The sequence below is a fragment of the Tubulanus polymorphus genome, chromosome 7, assembly GCF_964204645.1.
Source record: "Tubulanus polymorphus chromosome 7, tnTubPoly1.2, whole genome shotgun sequence".
Classification (NCBI taxonomy): domain Eukaryota; kingdom Metazoa; phylum Nemertea; class Palaeonemertea; order Tubulaniformes; family Tubulanidae; genus Tubulanus; species Tubulanus polymorphus.
The window spans coordinates 8,774,870-8,790,721 of record NC_134031.1 but is presented as its reverse complement, the minus strand read 5'-3'; the positions used below and the strand labels follow the sequence as shown (position 1 = coordinate 8,790,721).

General features: G+C 37.1%; 1 protein-coding gene across 1 annotated transcript; it reads right to left on the bottom strand.

Moving 5' to 3' along the window:
- Positions 1 to 226: 226 nt before the first annotated feature.
- Positions 227 to 15,220, bottom strand: LOC141908774 (40S small subunit processome assembly factor 1-like). Its single transcript, XM_074798969.1, has 6 exons — positions 15,013 to 15,220; positions 7,668 to 8,065; positions 7,414 to 7,581; positions 7,230 to 7,316; positions 2,466 to 2,515; positions 227 to 363 (listed from the first exon to the last, which is right to left on the bottom strand). The coding sequence occupies exons 1-6, from the start codon at positions 15,122 to 15,124 to the stop codon at positions 240 to 242; spliced, it is 939 nt and encodes a 312-aa protein (XP_074655070.1). The 5' UTR covers positions 15,125 to 15,220; the 3' UTR covers positions 227 to 239.
- Between the last annotated feature and the right edge of the window lie 632 nt (positions 15,221 to 15,852).

The following is a 15,852-nucleotide window of genomic DNA, read 5'->3' as shown; positions in this document are numbered from 1 at the left end:
AACTTTAAAATCACACAGGAGTTAACGGCAGGATGCATTGCAACAGGACGCCATGCAACTCATTCTGTGTAGTCTACAGAGTTTTGGGGAAGGGTAAAAGGCTTCTCTCTCCATGATGCTTAACATTGTATATGCAGGGAGAAGGTTCAGCAAATATAGGCCCACGATATCCTACTGTATCAAGTTTTACTTCTTTTACTGTATCACATAAAAAGAAACAGAATGGTTGTTCATTATATTCATCTTTTTTTATTCTTAGATTTTTTTACTTTTTCAATATCATCTTTCGACAAGAACTGAATACCATCTTTATACCGTCCGATTTGTCCATCTAATAAACCTAGTTCATCTCTGTTTTTTGACCTGAAAACAAATATATGTATTTACTCAAAAAATAATTAATGAAAATGATTAAAATGGATTATAATACAGTAGACTCTACGTTAACTAGATCTGCTTATATAATCTCTTTACACATACCGTATTTTCCAGCGATTAAGCCGACACGGCCAATAAGCCAAATGGCTGTTTTTTAACCTAAAATACATGGATTTCTTAACGCTTCGCCCAATAAGCCAAGGCCCTTCATTGTTACATAATGTAAACTAATGTTATTTTCATAATTTGGTTAGAAATATTCCATCATCCTCCTGATGATCATGTGCATGTATGACTATAACTCATTTATGCATGATGATATGATGAAATAAAGATTAGTTGATTAGTAGATTTAGCAGAAACAAGACGTTGTTGCATTTTTTAATCTCCAAGTTCTGGGTTATGGGCCCAGGAGACAGGGGCGGATTGAGACCGTGTCGACCAACACGGTTGGAATTTTAAAGTGCCTTTTTATTTTTCCTCTGTATCAAAATTTACCATGCTCAGAAAGCTCTAAAATGATAGTAAAATTTCAAAAATTTTGCTGATATGCCTTTCCGCCCTAAATTAAGAATATATGCCCTTTTTATTGGTTGACATGGTCACAACATGCCCCTGGAACCGCCCCTGGGAGAAACTTGATTTTTGACTTCAAAAACTTTATGAAGTGTTGATTCTGGCAACAGGGCAAGAGACTGAAGCCCCGAATGCCAATGACAATGCGAACGCTTATGCGGAATTGATTAACTGTTTGGATGACAGAGTTTAACCCTTGTCATCCGTGATGCCAAAAACAATGGCAGGAGAGCTTTGAAAATTTTGAGGGAACATTATCGTTCAACTGGGAAACCGAAGTCAGTAGATAATTAAATTATATCATGAAACGTTGCGCAAACATATACTCTTCTATTCAAGTTTTTCGTTTTGGCTATATTTATTGTGGGATTTCTCACGTTTATCGGTCACAGTTCATGTGTGGCAGAAGAAATACAACTCTTCCTCATTCATATGTAGCCCCGGAGGAATTGGATGATCCAGAGTTTGTGTTGAGTGAGAGTCTCGCGGAAGCCAGGTCGAAGCATTTAGCTGTGGTTCTTTAGCACTTTTGGAGCAGGAGGTCGAAAGAACGCCTGACATCACTTCGAGAGTATAACCAGCAGAAAATAGAACAAAGAAGTTATCAGAACCGGGGATGTTTTTCTCGTAGACAGTGATGCACCGAGGTCGAAATGGAAGATGGGGATTGTGACAGAGTAAGAAAGAGGATCAGATGGGTTTGTGCGGTCTGTGTCACTTCAGACAATGGGTGGTATGACAAACAGACCAGTATCCAAGCTGTACCCATTGAAAATTCAGGATCGCAAAGTCACATATCCCAACGGTCAAGGTCAAGAAGTCACAGATCCTAATGATGGTGAGCCTATTAAGGTCTAGTTCTGCATCGCGACAAGTGACTTGTTTTGGTACTGATGGCCGTGATACCTGACCCAGGAGAAGAACCGCTGTCTTAGGAGAAAAGAAGATCAAGATGATGGCAGAAAGTGACATCGTTGAATAAATCAATTTTCCGTTTTTCTGTAACTTGTTGAGGCCCTGGAGAGTGTTGGATTTCCATATTTGCATCATATCGCACTTGATAGCACGTGATTTTGGCCACCAATCAGCGTTTATCACTCTCCCGGGTTTTGCTGGAAATATTGAACTTGAATAGGAAAGACGTTGTTATTGATGTCTCTTGTTGTAACAAAGGATTTTCTACAAGAGCTAACAAGATATATTTAGCTATCATCAGCATGCATCATGAGATCTTGACCTCAAGAAATAATAAGATCCTCTATCAAATGGTTTTCCAGGGTGTCAATTGGATTTGCATTATTTATCTTTAAGAGGGAGGTTCACAAACGTATCAACACTTCATGTAATGAAGAGGCTTGAAGGGAATAATATGCTTGTCAATAATATTCATCCTAGCAAAGCCTCAGGCTCAAATCTCCCTACTCAGAATAAAACCAAATTCTCCAGTTCTCATTAGTCTAATATAAGGCAGAGTTTACTGTATTTGTCACTAAACTGTACAATGAACTTACTTCTCAGTATCGGGGTGACTCTTTTTTACTTTCAATCCTAGTTTTCGATCCTGAAATGACAAAAAACCACTGGCAAAACACATCTAAAAATAATTCATTCATTCAAAGAAACTAACTTGGTCGAAGCCGATCGAAATATAAAACAGATAGGGATCATTAAATTTTGAATAAAATGGTGTAGGCTATGCTTAAGAAAATGCACCCTGCAGAACAGGAACAAGGTTTTATTCAATCCAAGAGACAATTTGAAAGTGAAGTATCTAGGCCTCACACTGAGATGTGAAGAATTCGATTTATAGTAGCACTTTTTAGCCCACTTGGGACTTTAGTCCCAGTCGGCTATTGCGTTCACTTTTCGTCCGTTGTCCGTCCCAAGATGGAAATCCAGCAGTAATATTGGAAAGTTTAAAGACACTCCAATGTAATGTCTTGATATTTGGGTTACACATGTATCTACCCTAGACACATCTTCAGCCCAAAAAACTGGCCCTCTCAGAATCAAGATGGCCCACTGGCAGATCAGCTAAAATCAGCCCTTTTTACACAACTTTTAAGGGAAATTTTGAAGACACATTGATCAATTACCTTGATCTTTCGTATATACTTGAATCCCCCAATGGCCCATCAGCATAAGACCTATGACCATTTTGGTGCCAAAAAATGTCAATACCCGAATTCTGAGTCCTGTAGCTTCCTACTGGTATGCCATTTATCATTGCAATTTGTAATGGGTATTCTTTGGAAAGGGATCTTTAATACCTGAGAGGTATTTTTGATCAGCCAATTATGATGCAATTGGCGGCCATCTTGGTGTCATCAGTACTCATTCGTAGGTGGAAAAAGTTTTCCTACATCATATTAAGCCTAAGCTTTGTTACCACGATCAAGTGGAAAGTTGTAGCTCATAACGTGTTCTATGATTATGGTGAGTTTCAAGGTCATAGCTTTTTGAATACCGGTATGGCCACCAGGGTGCGTTGAATAATACAATAACTAATTTGTAGCTATGCATAATTTGTTACCAAAATCAATTGCAAAGTTGTAATTCATGACATGGTCCATGATTTGGTGAGTTTCAAGGTCATTTGGTTTTGCGTATGGTGCGTATGGATTCCGTCTACGGACGGTCGGACGAACGGACGGACGACAAGTGAACGCAATAGCCCGCTGGGACTTAAGTCCCAAGTGGGCTAAAAATTAAACAAGAAACGAAATCCTTTATATGGACTTTCCTAAATTTACATGAGTACGTTTAATCAGCATCAAAATTAAATATAGGTATTCTAGAATAGAGATTATAAGCAGAACAATTGAAAACTAGTGAAACTATTGGATTGAATTCTGATGTTGGGAGAAAACTGATTTTCTCAGACAATTAGATCAAAAATAAGGACGGAAAATATCAAGAAAAAAATGTCTTTTTGAATTATGAATGCAGATACGCATACCTATCTTCGACATGAAGTTTTCGGCAGAATTCCAGAGAATCCGTGCTCCAAGTAATAAAAAAAGCCTAAGATGTTCCCCTTGATTGAATCCAGAAGTTTCCATGAAAATCTGTCTATTCATTGATACGATCTCCACTATCACACACAACTGCATGATGATCTTCATCATGAATATGGTAGTGGGTTTTTTCCCACTGACTCAAATAGACACTCCACGTTCATGGTGTGAATGATTTCCATACACTGTGTACGAAGTTTGTTAGACAACTTACGTAAATTGAACAATTTCAAAAATTCACTGCCCTCTTTCCCAATTTTACTGTCCTTCTTTAATTCACAGCTTTTTATGGCCGGCCGCGACAAACTCTGGCAGTTGAATCATTTGCAGTTTCTGAGAAAACTTTAACTAGGCCACACGTGAGGCGCACTTTTCATATACATGCACGGATCAATACATCACACTGCAGCAAGTATATGTGTCAGGGACATGTGTGAAGCATGAATATACGTAAAGGGGCATGTGTTCTTCCGAAATGAAATGTAGTTACAACAACAAATAAATAACTAAATTGATAAATAAGCAACGGATTCCAATGAAATTCAATAGGGTTAGAGATTTTATTACTGCATTGAATGTTTTAAAAGTTCCGAAGGGAAACTAAGCCCCAAAGGAAGAAAGTTTCATATGCGATTACTTATCGTATGAAACCTTTTTTCTTTGGTACAAAATAAACTTTCTTCCTTTGGTTTGTTATCATAACGAAATGGACTTCGCTTTGGCGAAAGTCCATAAAAATGAATGACAAATTTATAGAATAAAGAGAATCACAAATTTATAAAATAAAGTCTGACAAAAGCTTATTTGCACAAGATGATATTAAGACACAAAATATTTTTAGATCATTGGAAATTAAAAAATTAATGCACATATTGTAATATATTGAAACTAGGGGTCCAGGGACACCATGCCCACTTGGGAAGTGGTTTCAGATGCTCAACAATCAAACAATTTCAATATTCAATGGTTAACCAATGACCTTGAAAAAATCTAATGACCTTGAAACTCACCACAATCATAGCACATTTCAGCAGCTACAATTTTGTAATTGATTGTGGTAACAAAATATGCCTAGGTCCTAATATGATATGGAAATACTATTATTCTACTATTCAACGCCCCCTGGTGACCATATGCAAAGCCCAATGACATTGACACTAACCATCATCATAGAACATGTCATGAGCTACAACTTTGCAATTAATCATGGTAACAAAATATGCCTAGGTACCAATAAAATGGGGAAATACTAAGTTATTCTACTATTCAACGCCCCCTAGTGACCATATAGAATAATTTATGTCCTTGAAACTTACCACAATCATAGACCATGTCATGAACTACAACTTTCCAATTGATTGTAGTAGCAAAATATGCATAGATACGAATATAATATAGAAATACAAAGTTATTGTAATACAATATTGTTCAACGTCCCCTGGTGGCCATATACAAAACCGATGGGCTTGAAACTCATCATGGTCATAGAGCATGTCATGAGCTACAACTTTGCAATTGATTGTGATAACAAAATATGCTTAAGTATCAATATAATGTGGGAAAACCTTTTTCCACCTACGAGTGAGTACTGATGACACCAAGATGGCCACCAATTGCGTCATAATTGCCTGATCAAAAATACCTGTCTCGGGTATAAAAGATCCCTTTTCATAAGAATACCCATCACAAATTGCAATGAGGTATGGAAAACCAATAGGAAACTACAGGACTCAGAATTCAGGCCAAAATTTACATTTTTGATCACTAAACAGGTCATAGGATGGCCATCTTAGTCCGATGGACCCAATTTTTCTTACGGTGATGGGCCCTTGGGGGATTGAAATACATACGAAAGATCAAGGTAATTGATTAAAGCATCTTCAAAATTTCCCTTAAAAAGTTCAAAAATGTGTAAAAAGTGCTGATTTTGGCGAACAACAATGGCTGCCAGTCGGCCATCTTGAATCTGACAGGGCCAGTTTTTGGGCTGAAGATGTGTCTAGGGTAGATACATGTATGAACCATATATCAAGACATTACCTTGAAGCGTCTTCAAAACTTCCCAAAATAACCGTATTCCAACAACAGCCCGCTGGGACTAAAGTCCCAAGTGGGCTGATAAAAAAGGGAACATAGTCATGATATACAGCGCATTTCTAAATTAATGAAATTAATGCACAGAGTTTACATATTCAGTGGCGGATTTAGCCTACCACACTTGCCGCTAATGCGGTAGTCAACATTTTTCCTTTTTGACTTAGCTGTTTCCTTGGGCACTCGGTTGTCGAAATGCGGTAGTCATATTAGGGGCCGTGCATAAAGTACGTACGCTTGACTTCCGGGTATTTTTAACCCCCTCTCCCCTCTTGTACGCTCATTGCACGTTTTTTTATAACCCCCCTTCCGTACATACTTTTAGGGGTAACCCCCCCCGTAAAACAGAATTTTCAGGAATAATGGTTTAAAGAAGGCAAAATCCACCCTGATTCAACAGAGTTCCTGCTGACGTTGATCAACGATCTTCCATGGCAACGAAATGAAAGACTGAAAGTGGGGAATTCCCGAGACTTCAAGTAATATATTCATTTTATTTTCACTAGACACACTTAGGATCGTCGGCAAACGGGAATATTTGTGAAATTCACATTATGTTTCGTGCACAAAGTACGTACTATTAATATCAACCCTCCCCCCTTGGAAAGTATGTACGTTTTTAGCTGACCCCTCCCCTCCCCCTGTACGCTTTTGTACGGATTTTAAGAAACCCCCACCCCCCTACGGACGTACGTACTTTATGCACGGCCCCTTATGCCTCTGGATCCGTCACTGATATTGAATGCACAGTTCAGATAAATTATCTTTCTAGGTATAATAATAGGTATGATAATCAAAATCAAAATGTTTTCGAAGAGTTAGTTTGCTGTAATTCGTGACATCAAAGCAACAATTCGATGAATAGTTAATAAGTTTTGATACACTTGTTTCTTACAATCATTGAATCAATTTACCCTTCTGGCATTATTTCCTCTGGCATTTTTACCTCTGGCATATTTACACCCGTCATTTTTATTTCTGGCATTTTAACTTCTGGCATTATTAGCGCGTACCGGTTGACAAGGTTTTATGAGAATTACATATAGGCATTAACCTTTCACCCCAAAATCAATAGAAATAAAATGAAATTTTATTTGATAATTGATGGGAGCCTCCAAAAATTGATCGATGGAGGAAATGCTGAAGATTCACTAAAAATCTTACCATTTCCTGTTTTTCCGCATCATACTCCTTGTTCTTTTTCACCATTTCCTGGTAAACTCTATAATTGACATACGGTCTTTTGGTGGGCTGGAACAAAATTAGTCCTTTTTATGCAGTTCTACATTTAGTTTCTATACAGTAAGAAAGAAGATTTAGTTTTACATGTATATTAATGAACTTGTACCTTAGCACCAAGTTTTACAAGGAACTGCTCTTTGGCAATTTCTTTTTTGACCTGATCGAATCCAGATATACCAAACTTTTGCACTTCTAAACGGGCTCTTTTCAGATCGAACCTCGCATCATCAACAACTAAGTTAGTCTGCGGTTGTACTGGCAGTTTTTCATCCACCTAGAATATGGATAATATGGATAAACATTCCTTCCAAGTCTAAAGACATAGTTTCTTAAAATTCAAGAGATGATTCAAGTACACACCTGACAAGGCTTTCGTAATTTCCTATCTTCAAATACAAATACTTCGGGGACAGATCCAACCAAATTGGTGTCTGGTTTCTTTAACTTATTTCTTTTTGTAGTAGTGGAATGATCTGTAGGTTTTGTATCAATGACCGAACTAAATTTATCTGATTCTAAGATTTTCTTCAATTCTGATAAATGTCTTTCTTGTCCAGTAATTTGTGATTTTGTTTTCTCTACCTTTTCTCCATCAGCTAACTCAACCAACTTCTTTTTGATTTTTCGGCGCTTCTTTTTAGATTCACTCCCACATGTTATATTTTTTCTTTTTTCAGACACTTTGAATTTTTTCTTCATGAGTTTTTTATTCAGTTTATTCGTGCAGTCTGTTGTTTGATCATCTAGGAATGCATCAGCTGAAAATACAATCAAGAAATTAAATTATAATTTAATACAGTCGTCACTGCCACAAAAATATTTTTCTCAGCAAGCAAGTGTTCATGTATGTTACCAGTACTTAAAAACCAAAACAGTAATTTCAGGCATTGGACAGTTCTATTTCTTGCCAGAACTGCGGCTTTTAGGAGAAATTAGGAGTCCATGGACACCATGCCCACTTGAGAGAAATGGTTAACTATCTGGCGATTCAATACCCAACTCCCCAGGGTGAACAAATACAGCAGGCTCAGCTCAACTTGAATTCATACAGAGCCCCAAGGGGTACTATGTTCAGCTTTTCATAAATTGGCAACTGATACATTATGTGGGTTATGTTTATCAACATACGCTACCAGCCTATGAGTCAATACCTATAATTTACACAATACAATGTGTTTTCATAAGTAGCACAGACAGCGACTGTATAAAAAAAACTTTCATAAATAATCTTAAGAATAATCGTTAAGATAAACTTTCATAAAACGGCAAATGATACATTATGTGGGTAAGGTTTATCAAAATACACTCCCAGCTCAAGAGTCAATACCTATAATTTACACAATACAATTGTGTTTTCATAAGTAGCACATACATCCTTTCCCTTGGTCTCATTGATTTGAATGCGGAATAGATTGAATATTCTGAAATTTGCTCAATAGAACAATATTGAATTGGATTCGATGTTTTCTTTGTTCAATACAGTAAAATTGAATTGGATTTGATATTTTTTTGCAGAATAAAATCTGATTGAATTTGCAGTTTAAGCACATGGCTAATTAGCATATCAAGGTCATCGATCCAATTTGAGAGAGAGCTATTTTCCCCGGACTTTGCATAATTGTCAATGACATTTTTTGTAGTGCAAATAAAAATATTCCTCCCAAAAACCAAATCAACTAAAGATTTCACAGAAATTGATCTTGAAATACAATTTTAAAAATATAGCGGCAAAGCAGCAATAACAGGTTTTCTGCACATCCTTGTTTCTACTCTTGATCTTGTCTGGATAATGTGTCAACCACGATCAAGTGCACCCGATGCAGCCAAACCATACCATGAAAATGAAGGGAATTTAGAATCCTGTTCAACCGTCAACACGGTTTTATAAAAGGATGGTCGACAAACAGTCAATTAGGCCTACTTTGAAACCATGGATGACTGGACCACATAGTAATTTGACTCTGGAAAATCGACAGTGGCCTCAATTAATCTTTATGGATTTCAAAAAAGCATTTGATAAGGTCCAACATCAGCGATTACTAAATAAGCTATTCGGAAACGGTATTAATGATGGGTCGTTTAAATGGCTCAGCAGATTTCTCTGAACGAAGACAGGTGGCCCAAAATCAAAGGAGCTCATCTTGGAATAAATCGGTCTAACTAGTGGAGTCACACAAGGTAGTATCCTAAGTCGTCTTCTCTTCAATATCCTGATAGATGATATAGAGTAATCAAAAATGTACCGGACAGAATATATTTCCAAAACGATCTAAACAAGCAGTGTTCTGTTCATGGTCAGAAAGTTGGGCTTCTACCTGAAAGGCATGATATGGATATTGGATACAAAGAAAACCCAGGTTCAAATTATGCCTTTGTGTTTGAATGAGAAGATTATTTTGTTTGAATTAACCCAAATTGGCAAGCTAGCATACCTGTACCATATGTGATACGGTATCGCTCAACCCTTCTTCTAGAAGGGCATATCTATCATCAGCCGGTGCTGGCATCTCCATAAAATCCAAAATGGCAGCAGCCAGGTAAAAACAATTTGGCTGGATGAAACGGTTCAGCAGCTCGTATATGATGCTGACAGTGATGCTGGTGACTTGGAATTTGGTGCTGAACAAATTGAGTGACAACGAATATGACAGTGCAGTTCAGATGATGAGACTTAGTCAGAAAATAGGTTTAGTGCCGGCAATGATTTTGATAATGAAAATGAAATCAGTGACAATTTTTTAGACCCTGGACACCAATAACAATAGTGAAGAACCAGAAACTGTCCATCCTCAAGGTCACATAAATCCAAATTATTTGTCTTATTTGTAAGCTCAAAGGTTATCAACACCATGGTAGGCCTATATAATACATCAGTGTCAAATACATAGGTAACAATTTTCTGAGGCCTGAAATTATACCCCAATGAAACCCCTTAGGCCTACATCCAGCCTTTCGGCATATCGGTGGAAAAGTGGGTAAATGAGTGGAAAAATAAATTTTTTAGTTGTTTTATTGCATTGAATTTTTTACTACCTAAAGTAAGGATATATGGCATACAATTTCAATTGAAATTGAATAGATCAGTGCATTTTGCTGGGAGACAGAGCAGTTTATCTGAAACTTTTTCGTGAATTTTTTCATGGCGGCCATCTTGGGAGTATGGCCATCTTAATCTCAAGTTCACTTATATCCAAATTATTTATATCTACTTTGTTGGCCCAGAAATTATCAACATGCTATATTTTTTTGTGTCAGATACAGCAGCGGTACAGCAGCGGAGACACCATGTGGTATTGAAAGGGTTAAGATTACTTATTATAACAAAGACTATCTAGTTTTTTTTGCTCCAAAATTTTGCTCTTTGGAACGAAAAACGCTTCGAACAATATATCGTTTTGAAACAAAAAACATAATGTTCCGAAGAAAATCTTGTTCGAATAAAAACAATTCTGTTTGATCAAACAATACACCTGCAGTGGAAAGAGATCAAGGAAATGAATATAACAACTCTATGCCGGTTAAAACATCAGAACAATTTTAAAACTTCAGAGCGTTTAGTCCCAATTTCTCTCTGATAGTCTCAATCGTTTTGCGAAGTACGTTTTCATTAAGCACGTGTGCATATCACTGTAAACAGGCTGAAACGATGACCGACTACCGTACCACAAATTGTAGCAGCCAGCAACACATTGTTAATCTGTATCACTAATCTAAGATAAATAACGCAACACTGTCTCACGGTTTTAAACTGACAATAAACAAACAAGTGTGATTGATCATGGCTTAGCGATCGTTAGAACCGTTGAAAATATGTAATAGGACTCAAAAACTAAGGTCGTTATAACCGAAAGTTCATTTGAAAATGGGTTGTTGTTTCCGATGAAATTTAACTGTAAATGCAAAGGATTTAGCCAGGGTTTTTTTTTTCGTACGTTACAAGCAATGGTTCATAAGTTCCGAGGTAGTTAGAACGAGGTTCGACTGTATAAACTAACACAGACTTTCCTAAATCTACATGTTGGTGTAAGTTTAATCCAGTATCAAAATTAAACAACAGTAAATATAATTCTAGAGTTTAAGCATTTATACTGTCCACCCAGCATAAGTCGTAGCCCTCGGGACTGACAATTTTTCTACGACTTACGTGATGTGTACGAGTCACGTGTAAGTCGTATTTTTAGGAGCTTAATTATCTAAAAGTCGTAGTTTTATACGAATTCCGTGAATAACCCGTGATAATATGGTATATACAACGCTCATATTCCAGCATGGTTCGTCATGTTCCCGGTCGTATCCTGAGCTGACAGTGCAGATCCTATATTGCTGAAATCTACCCTCAATCAATCAATTAAAGCTGCCAAGTGCACCACGCAGACAACGTCACAAGAAAGTTAATTTGCTGGCATATCGGGCTATGACTTACACGAGGTAATTTGAATGGAATCAGATGATTTTGCTTGTAAAATTGATACGACTAACATGAAAATGCGACTTTTGAAGTGGGCCTACCAGTTATAAGCATAGGCCTAATTTCATAACGTTTAAAGAAAGAAAAAATCGGGACCAGAATAATTATACGAGAGACGTGACGATACGACTAATTCGATGACGACTTATGCGGGGTTGACTGTAATTCATTAAGATTACGTTATAGGCCTACCCCTTATTTTTGTGACACCCCTCGGGGCGGAGCATATTTCATTGGTGAATCACTTCCGGCCTTATTCAGTGGCACCGTCTGGTGAGCTCAATCCTCTTGAAGAGCTCTGTCCAGCGGGACAAATTCAATTCAATACAATCAATAATTTATTGCTTTTTTGAAACATTACATCAGCTTTCGCGTTCTAATATTCTTATCCGAATTTAATAAACCCAGAACAAAACCTTTGAACCGTTTAATTCTTGTAGAAACATTACATATTTCTCCTCATAATTCTATTTTTCAAAGTATATTTCTACATTTTAGTAGTCAAATAATTGATCCGTGTACTACTGTAGGCCTATGGTTCTAAATGATAAATTCTATCACATAAAATTCGAATTGTAGGACTTCTTCATTTATATTTCTCCATGCCTACCGCAGGTTTAATTATCTACTCAATTAGAAATCTACTCAATTAACATGTTCTCAGAGTCCCGGTCGATTTGATTCACACCTTGATGATCTAATTTAGAGAGGAGTTCGAAACATCTTTTGATTTTTAAATGACAAAATTCTTTTTTAATCTTTTAAGCTGCTCATCTACGCTGGCCTATTAGGCCTAATGGAACCCACTGCGCATGTGCGGCAACTTTCCCTAAGTTCATGATCAGTTTAAGTTCAATTGATTTTCTCAAAAACCTCTGTCTAGCTTAATTCACAATTCTAAGAAAGAAAAACTACCTATAATGTATAATGTGTATAAGGCCTACTTTGATTGACAGCTCACCAGCGCTCGGAAGTTGCCGTGGATGCGCAGTGGTTTCCGCTGCATCTGTCCTGATGCGGTGCGGAAACTTTAGCGTACATGGCTAAATAACCAATTGGGTTTTTTCTCTGATTTATGGCAGAATAACAGATACTTTACTATCAATTACCCCAGCCCCAACCAGAAACTACCCCTGGGCCCCGGCCCAAAAAAGGCCCAAGCCCCCCGTGCCGTGTGTTCTTCAATCATCATATTAGGCTAGTTAGTTACCTAATCGTTGGTGGTAAGCTTTTTATAATCGGATGGGCTTGTGGTTTGTGAAAATATCCGATCGTGAAACTAAACCACAGTCAGATTACTGACTAATGTCTATTTCAACCTGACTTGAGAGCATTCCGGGTGGCCTAGCTCGCTAATTTTTGGTAGTACATAGCCTACCTGACAAAGGTCTTAATAGGACCAGAAAGGACAGGCAGTCGACCTAAATCATCATTTTTTAATCCATTCGAAACTGTTTTGAAGGATATCCAAAAAGTCTTCACTGAAAGTAGTCTGAATACCAGTCGTTGTTACCGTTCCGTACAACGTCTGACGCTAAAGTATCATATAGAGGTTAACTCCTGTTAATTGCAATGCAACAACTGATTTTATTGTCAAATCAAACCTTTGTACCAAAATAAATAAATTAGTTACCTTGTTGACTTTGAAAACGTTTTTTATAATAAATTTTTTGATGATTTTAATCGCGAACCGGAGAATTTATTGATTTGATTTGAATTTATTGCCACTATCGGGATTTCCAATACGGACTGAATTAATAAAATGTGAAAATTCAATATGTCTCTCTAAAATTTCTCTAAATGTTATTTCTTGTTGATAAACCGCAAAGATTTTGGTCAATTTTAACCTTAATAATTTGAAACAAGAATAATATCTGCATTGGCACCAAGTTTAAGTTCGAATCCGTAATTTACACTCCCATCATGCACCACGAAAAGCTGCCATATTTGTTATGGTGCTTCACTTCAACTGTTTTTTGAGGCGACTAGTCAAAAGTTTTGAGCTACTACGATCGTCAAAAGCTACTTAGGATTACAAATTTATGCACAAACAATAGTAAACTTCCATCTGATTACAGAACAGTCAGTTTGAGGAAAGTTGATGGTGTTTTAAGGGGTGAAATAGACGCTCAAAGCCTCGTCCCTCAAAATGAGGGACGAAAATTAACCTTATATGAGCACTTTCGCCCTAGACGTTGTTTCAGGAACAACGGCTAGGTACTAGACTACACTGAAAGGGGTTCCTGAGAGAAAAGAGACTCCATGATTTGAAAGTTTAACAATATGTTTCCATGCCTACCAACTGAAGTTTGGTACGTAGGCATGGAAACATATTGTTAAACTTTCAAATCATGGAGTCACTTCTCTTCATTTAACCCCTTTCAGTGAAGACTTTTTGGATATACTTCAATACAGTTTCTAATGGATTAAAAAGTGATGTTTTAGGTCGACTGCTTGTCCTTTCTGGTCTTATTAAGACCTTTATCAGGTATGTACTACCAAAAATTAGCGAGCTAGGCCACCCGGAATGCTCTCAAGTCAGGTTGAAATATAGTCAGTAACCTGTCTGTGGTTTAGTTTCACGATCGGATATTTTCACAAACCACAGCCCATCCGATTATAAAAAGCTTACCACCAACGATTAGGTAACTAACTAATGTCTATTTATCAATTGATGAGACCTGTTTTTCTTGGATATTTTGCTTACTTTTTGGGGTACATACCTCATTTATGTCTTAACAGAATGCCAAAAATCGCGGACAACAACTGAATATCCGATATATTTCCAGTTCTGTACCAATTAGATGGATTGGCAAAAAGACTCCTTAAGTCCAGTTGAATGAGAGAGAAAATCCTCCATTTTGTGAAATTTCTTGAATTTTTACATTGTCACCATGCCTACGAAATGAAGTTATTTTTCTTGTGAGGTCTCAACAACTAAATCAGGGTGGCGTAGGCATGGTAACAATGTTCAAATCGAAGAAATTTGACAAAATGGAGGATTTTCTCTCTCATTCAACTGGACTTAAGGAGTCTTTTTGCCAATCCATCTAATTGGTACAGAACTGGAAATATATCGGATATTCAGTTGTTGTCCGCGATTTTTGGCATTCTGTTAAGACATAAATGAGGTATGTACCCCAAAAAGTAAGCAAAATATCCCAGAAAAACAGGTCTCATCAATTAATAAATAGACATTAGTTGAAATAGACATTAGGCCTACATTATTAGGCCTACCATAATTCGTCAAACGCTGAAGAATCTTATCTTGGACCCCGTCGAACTTCGAGTTGTTTCTTCCCTTCACGTCGTTTTCGTTCACTAAACTCATATTCATGATGCCAATCATGATATTATTCTTCGGCCGGCTCCCGGTGTCGTTGGTGTCAACAGTCTTAAATTCAATTCAAGGGTCGTTTCGTTTTTTTATAGTTTCACAGGCCGTGGGGCTTTGAGGGTGTCATGTGGGGATTTAGGCCCGAGTAAAATGCAAACTCTATATACTGCACACGGAACGAAGCTAAACAATTCAATTCAATAAAACTCTTCATTATACTCATACATCCTTTCCGGGTCGACACGTAGGGCTACAGAGTGAAATTTACAAACTTCAGAATTTTACAATAGGGCCTACAACAATTCGACCAATACATTTGAAAATTCACATTACTGAAATATTAAGAAAAAGACCGGGCAGCCTGATAGTGTAGCAATATATAGGCCCTAAATACTATACACATGATACATCGAAACACACAAAAATTCGAATCTATTATAAATTTAATCGAGTAGTATTCAGGATTTCGAAACCTTTGGAATAATGTCAGTAGGAAAAGTCCTGAATTTTGTTTAGCTGTCCCAATTGGGAGATTCTAGGTAGGCCCTACCGGTAGGCCTATACATTATTAACACTCTGAACAGCTCTAAACTCTAATTTTCAAAAACATTACATAATTTACACAATCTATCCTCTCTTGGTAAATTGATAAATCTCGCCGATCGCTCTAGAGGCAATGAAATAGCTATACGATTGGGCTTCTACAGATGTTGACTTTAGATTAGAGGGGTTCATGAACT

Excerpts from the sequence above, each read along its gene's own strand:
- LOC141908774 (XM_074798969.1), bottom strand. The coding sequence starts at position 15,124 with ATGATTGGCATCATGAATATGAGTTTAGTGAACGAAAACGACGTGAAG. Across the intron at positions 7,582-7,667 it reads AATTACGAAAGCCTTGTCAG|GTGGATGAAAAACTGCCAGT; the intron begins GTGTGTACTTGA and ends TCCATATTCTAG. Across the intron at positions 2,516-7,229 it reads ATGCGGAAAAACAGGAAATG|GATCGAAAACTAGGATTGAA; the intron begins GTAAGATTTTTA and ends TTGTCATTTCAG.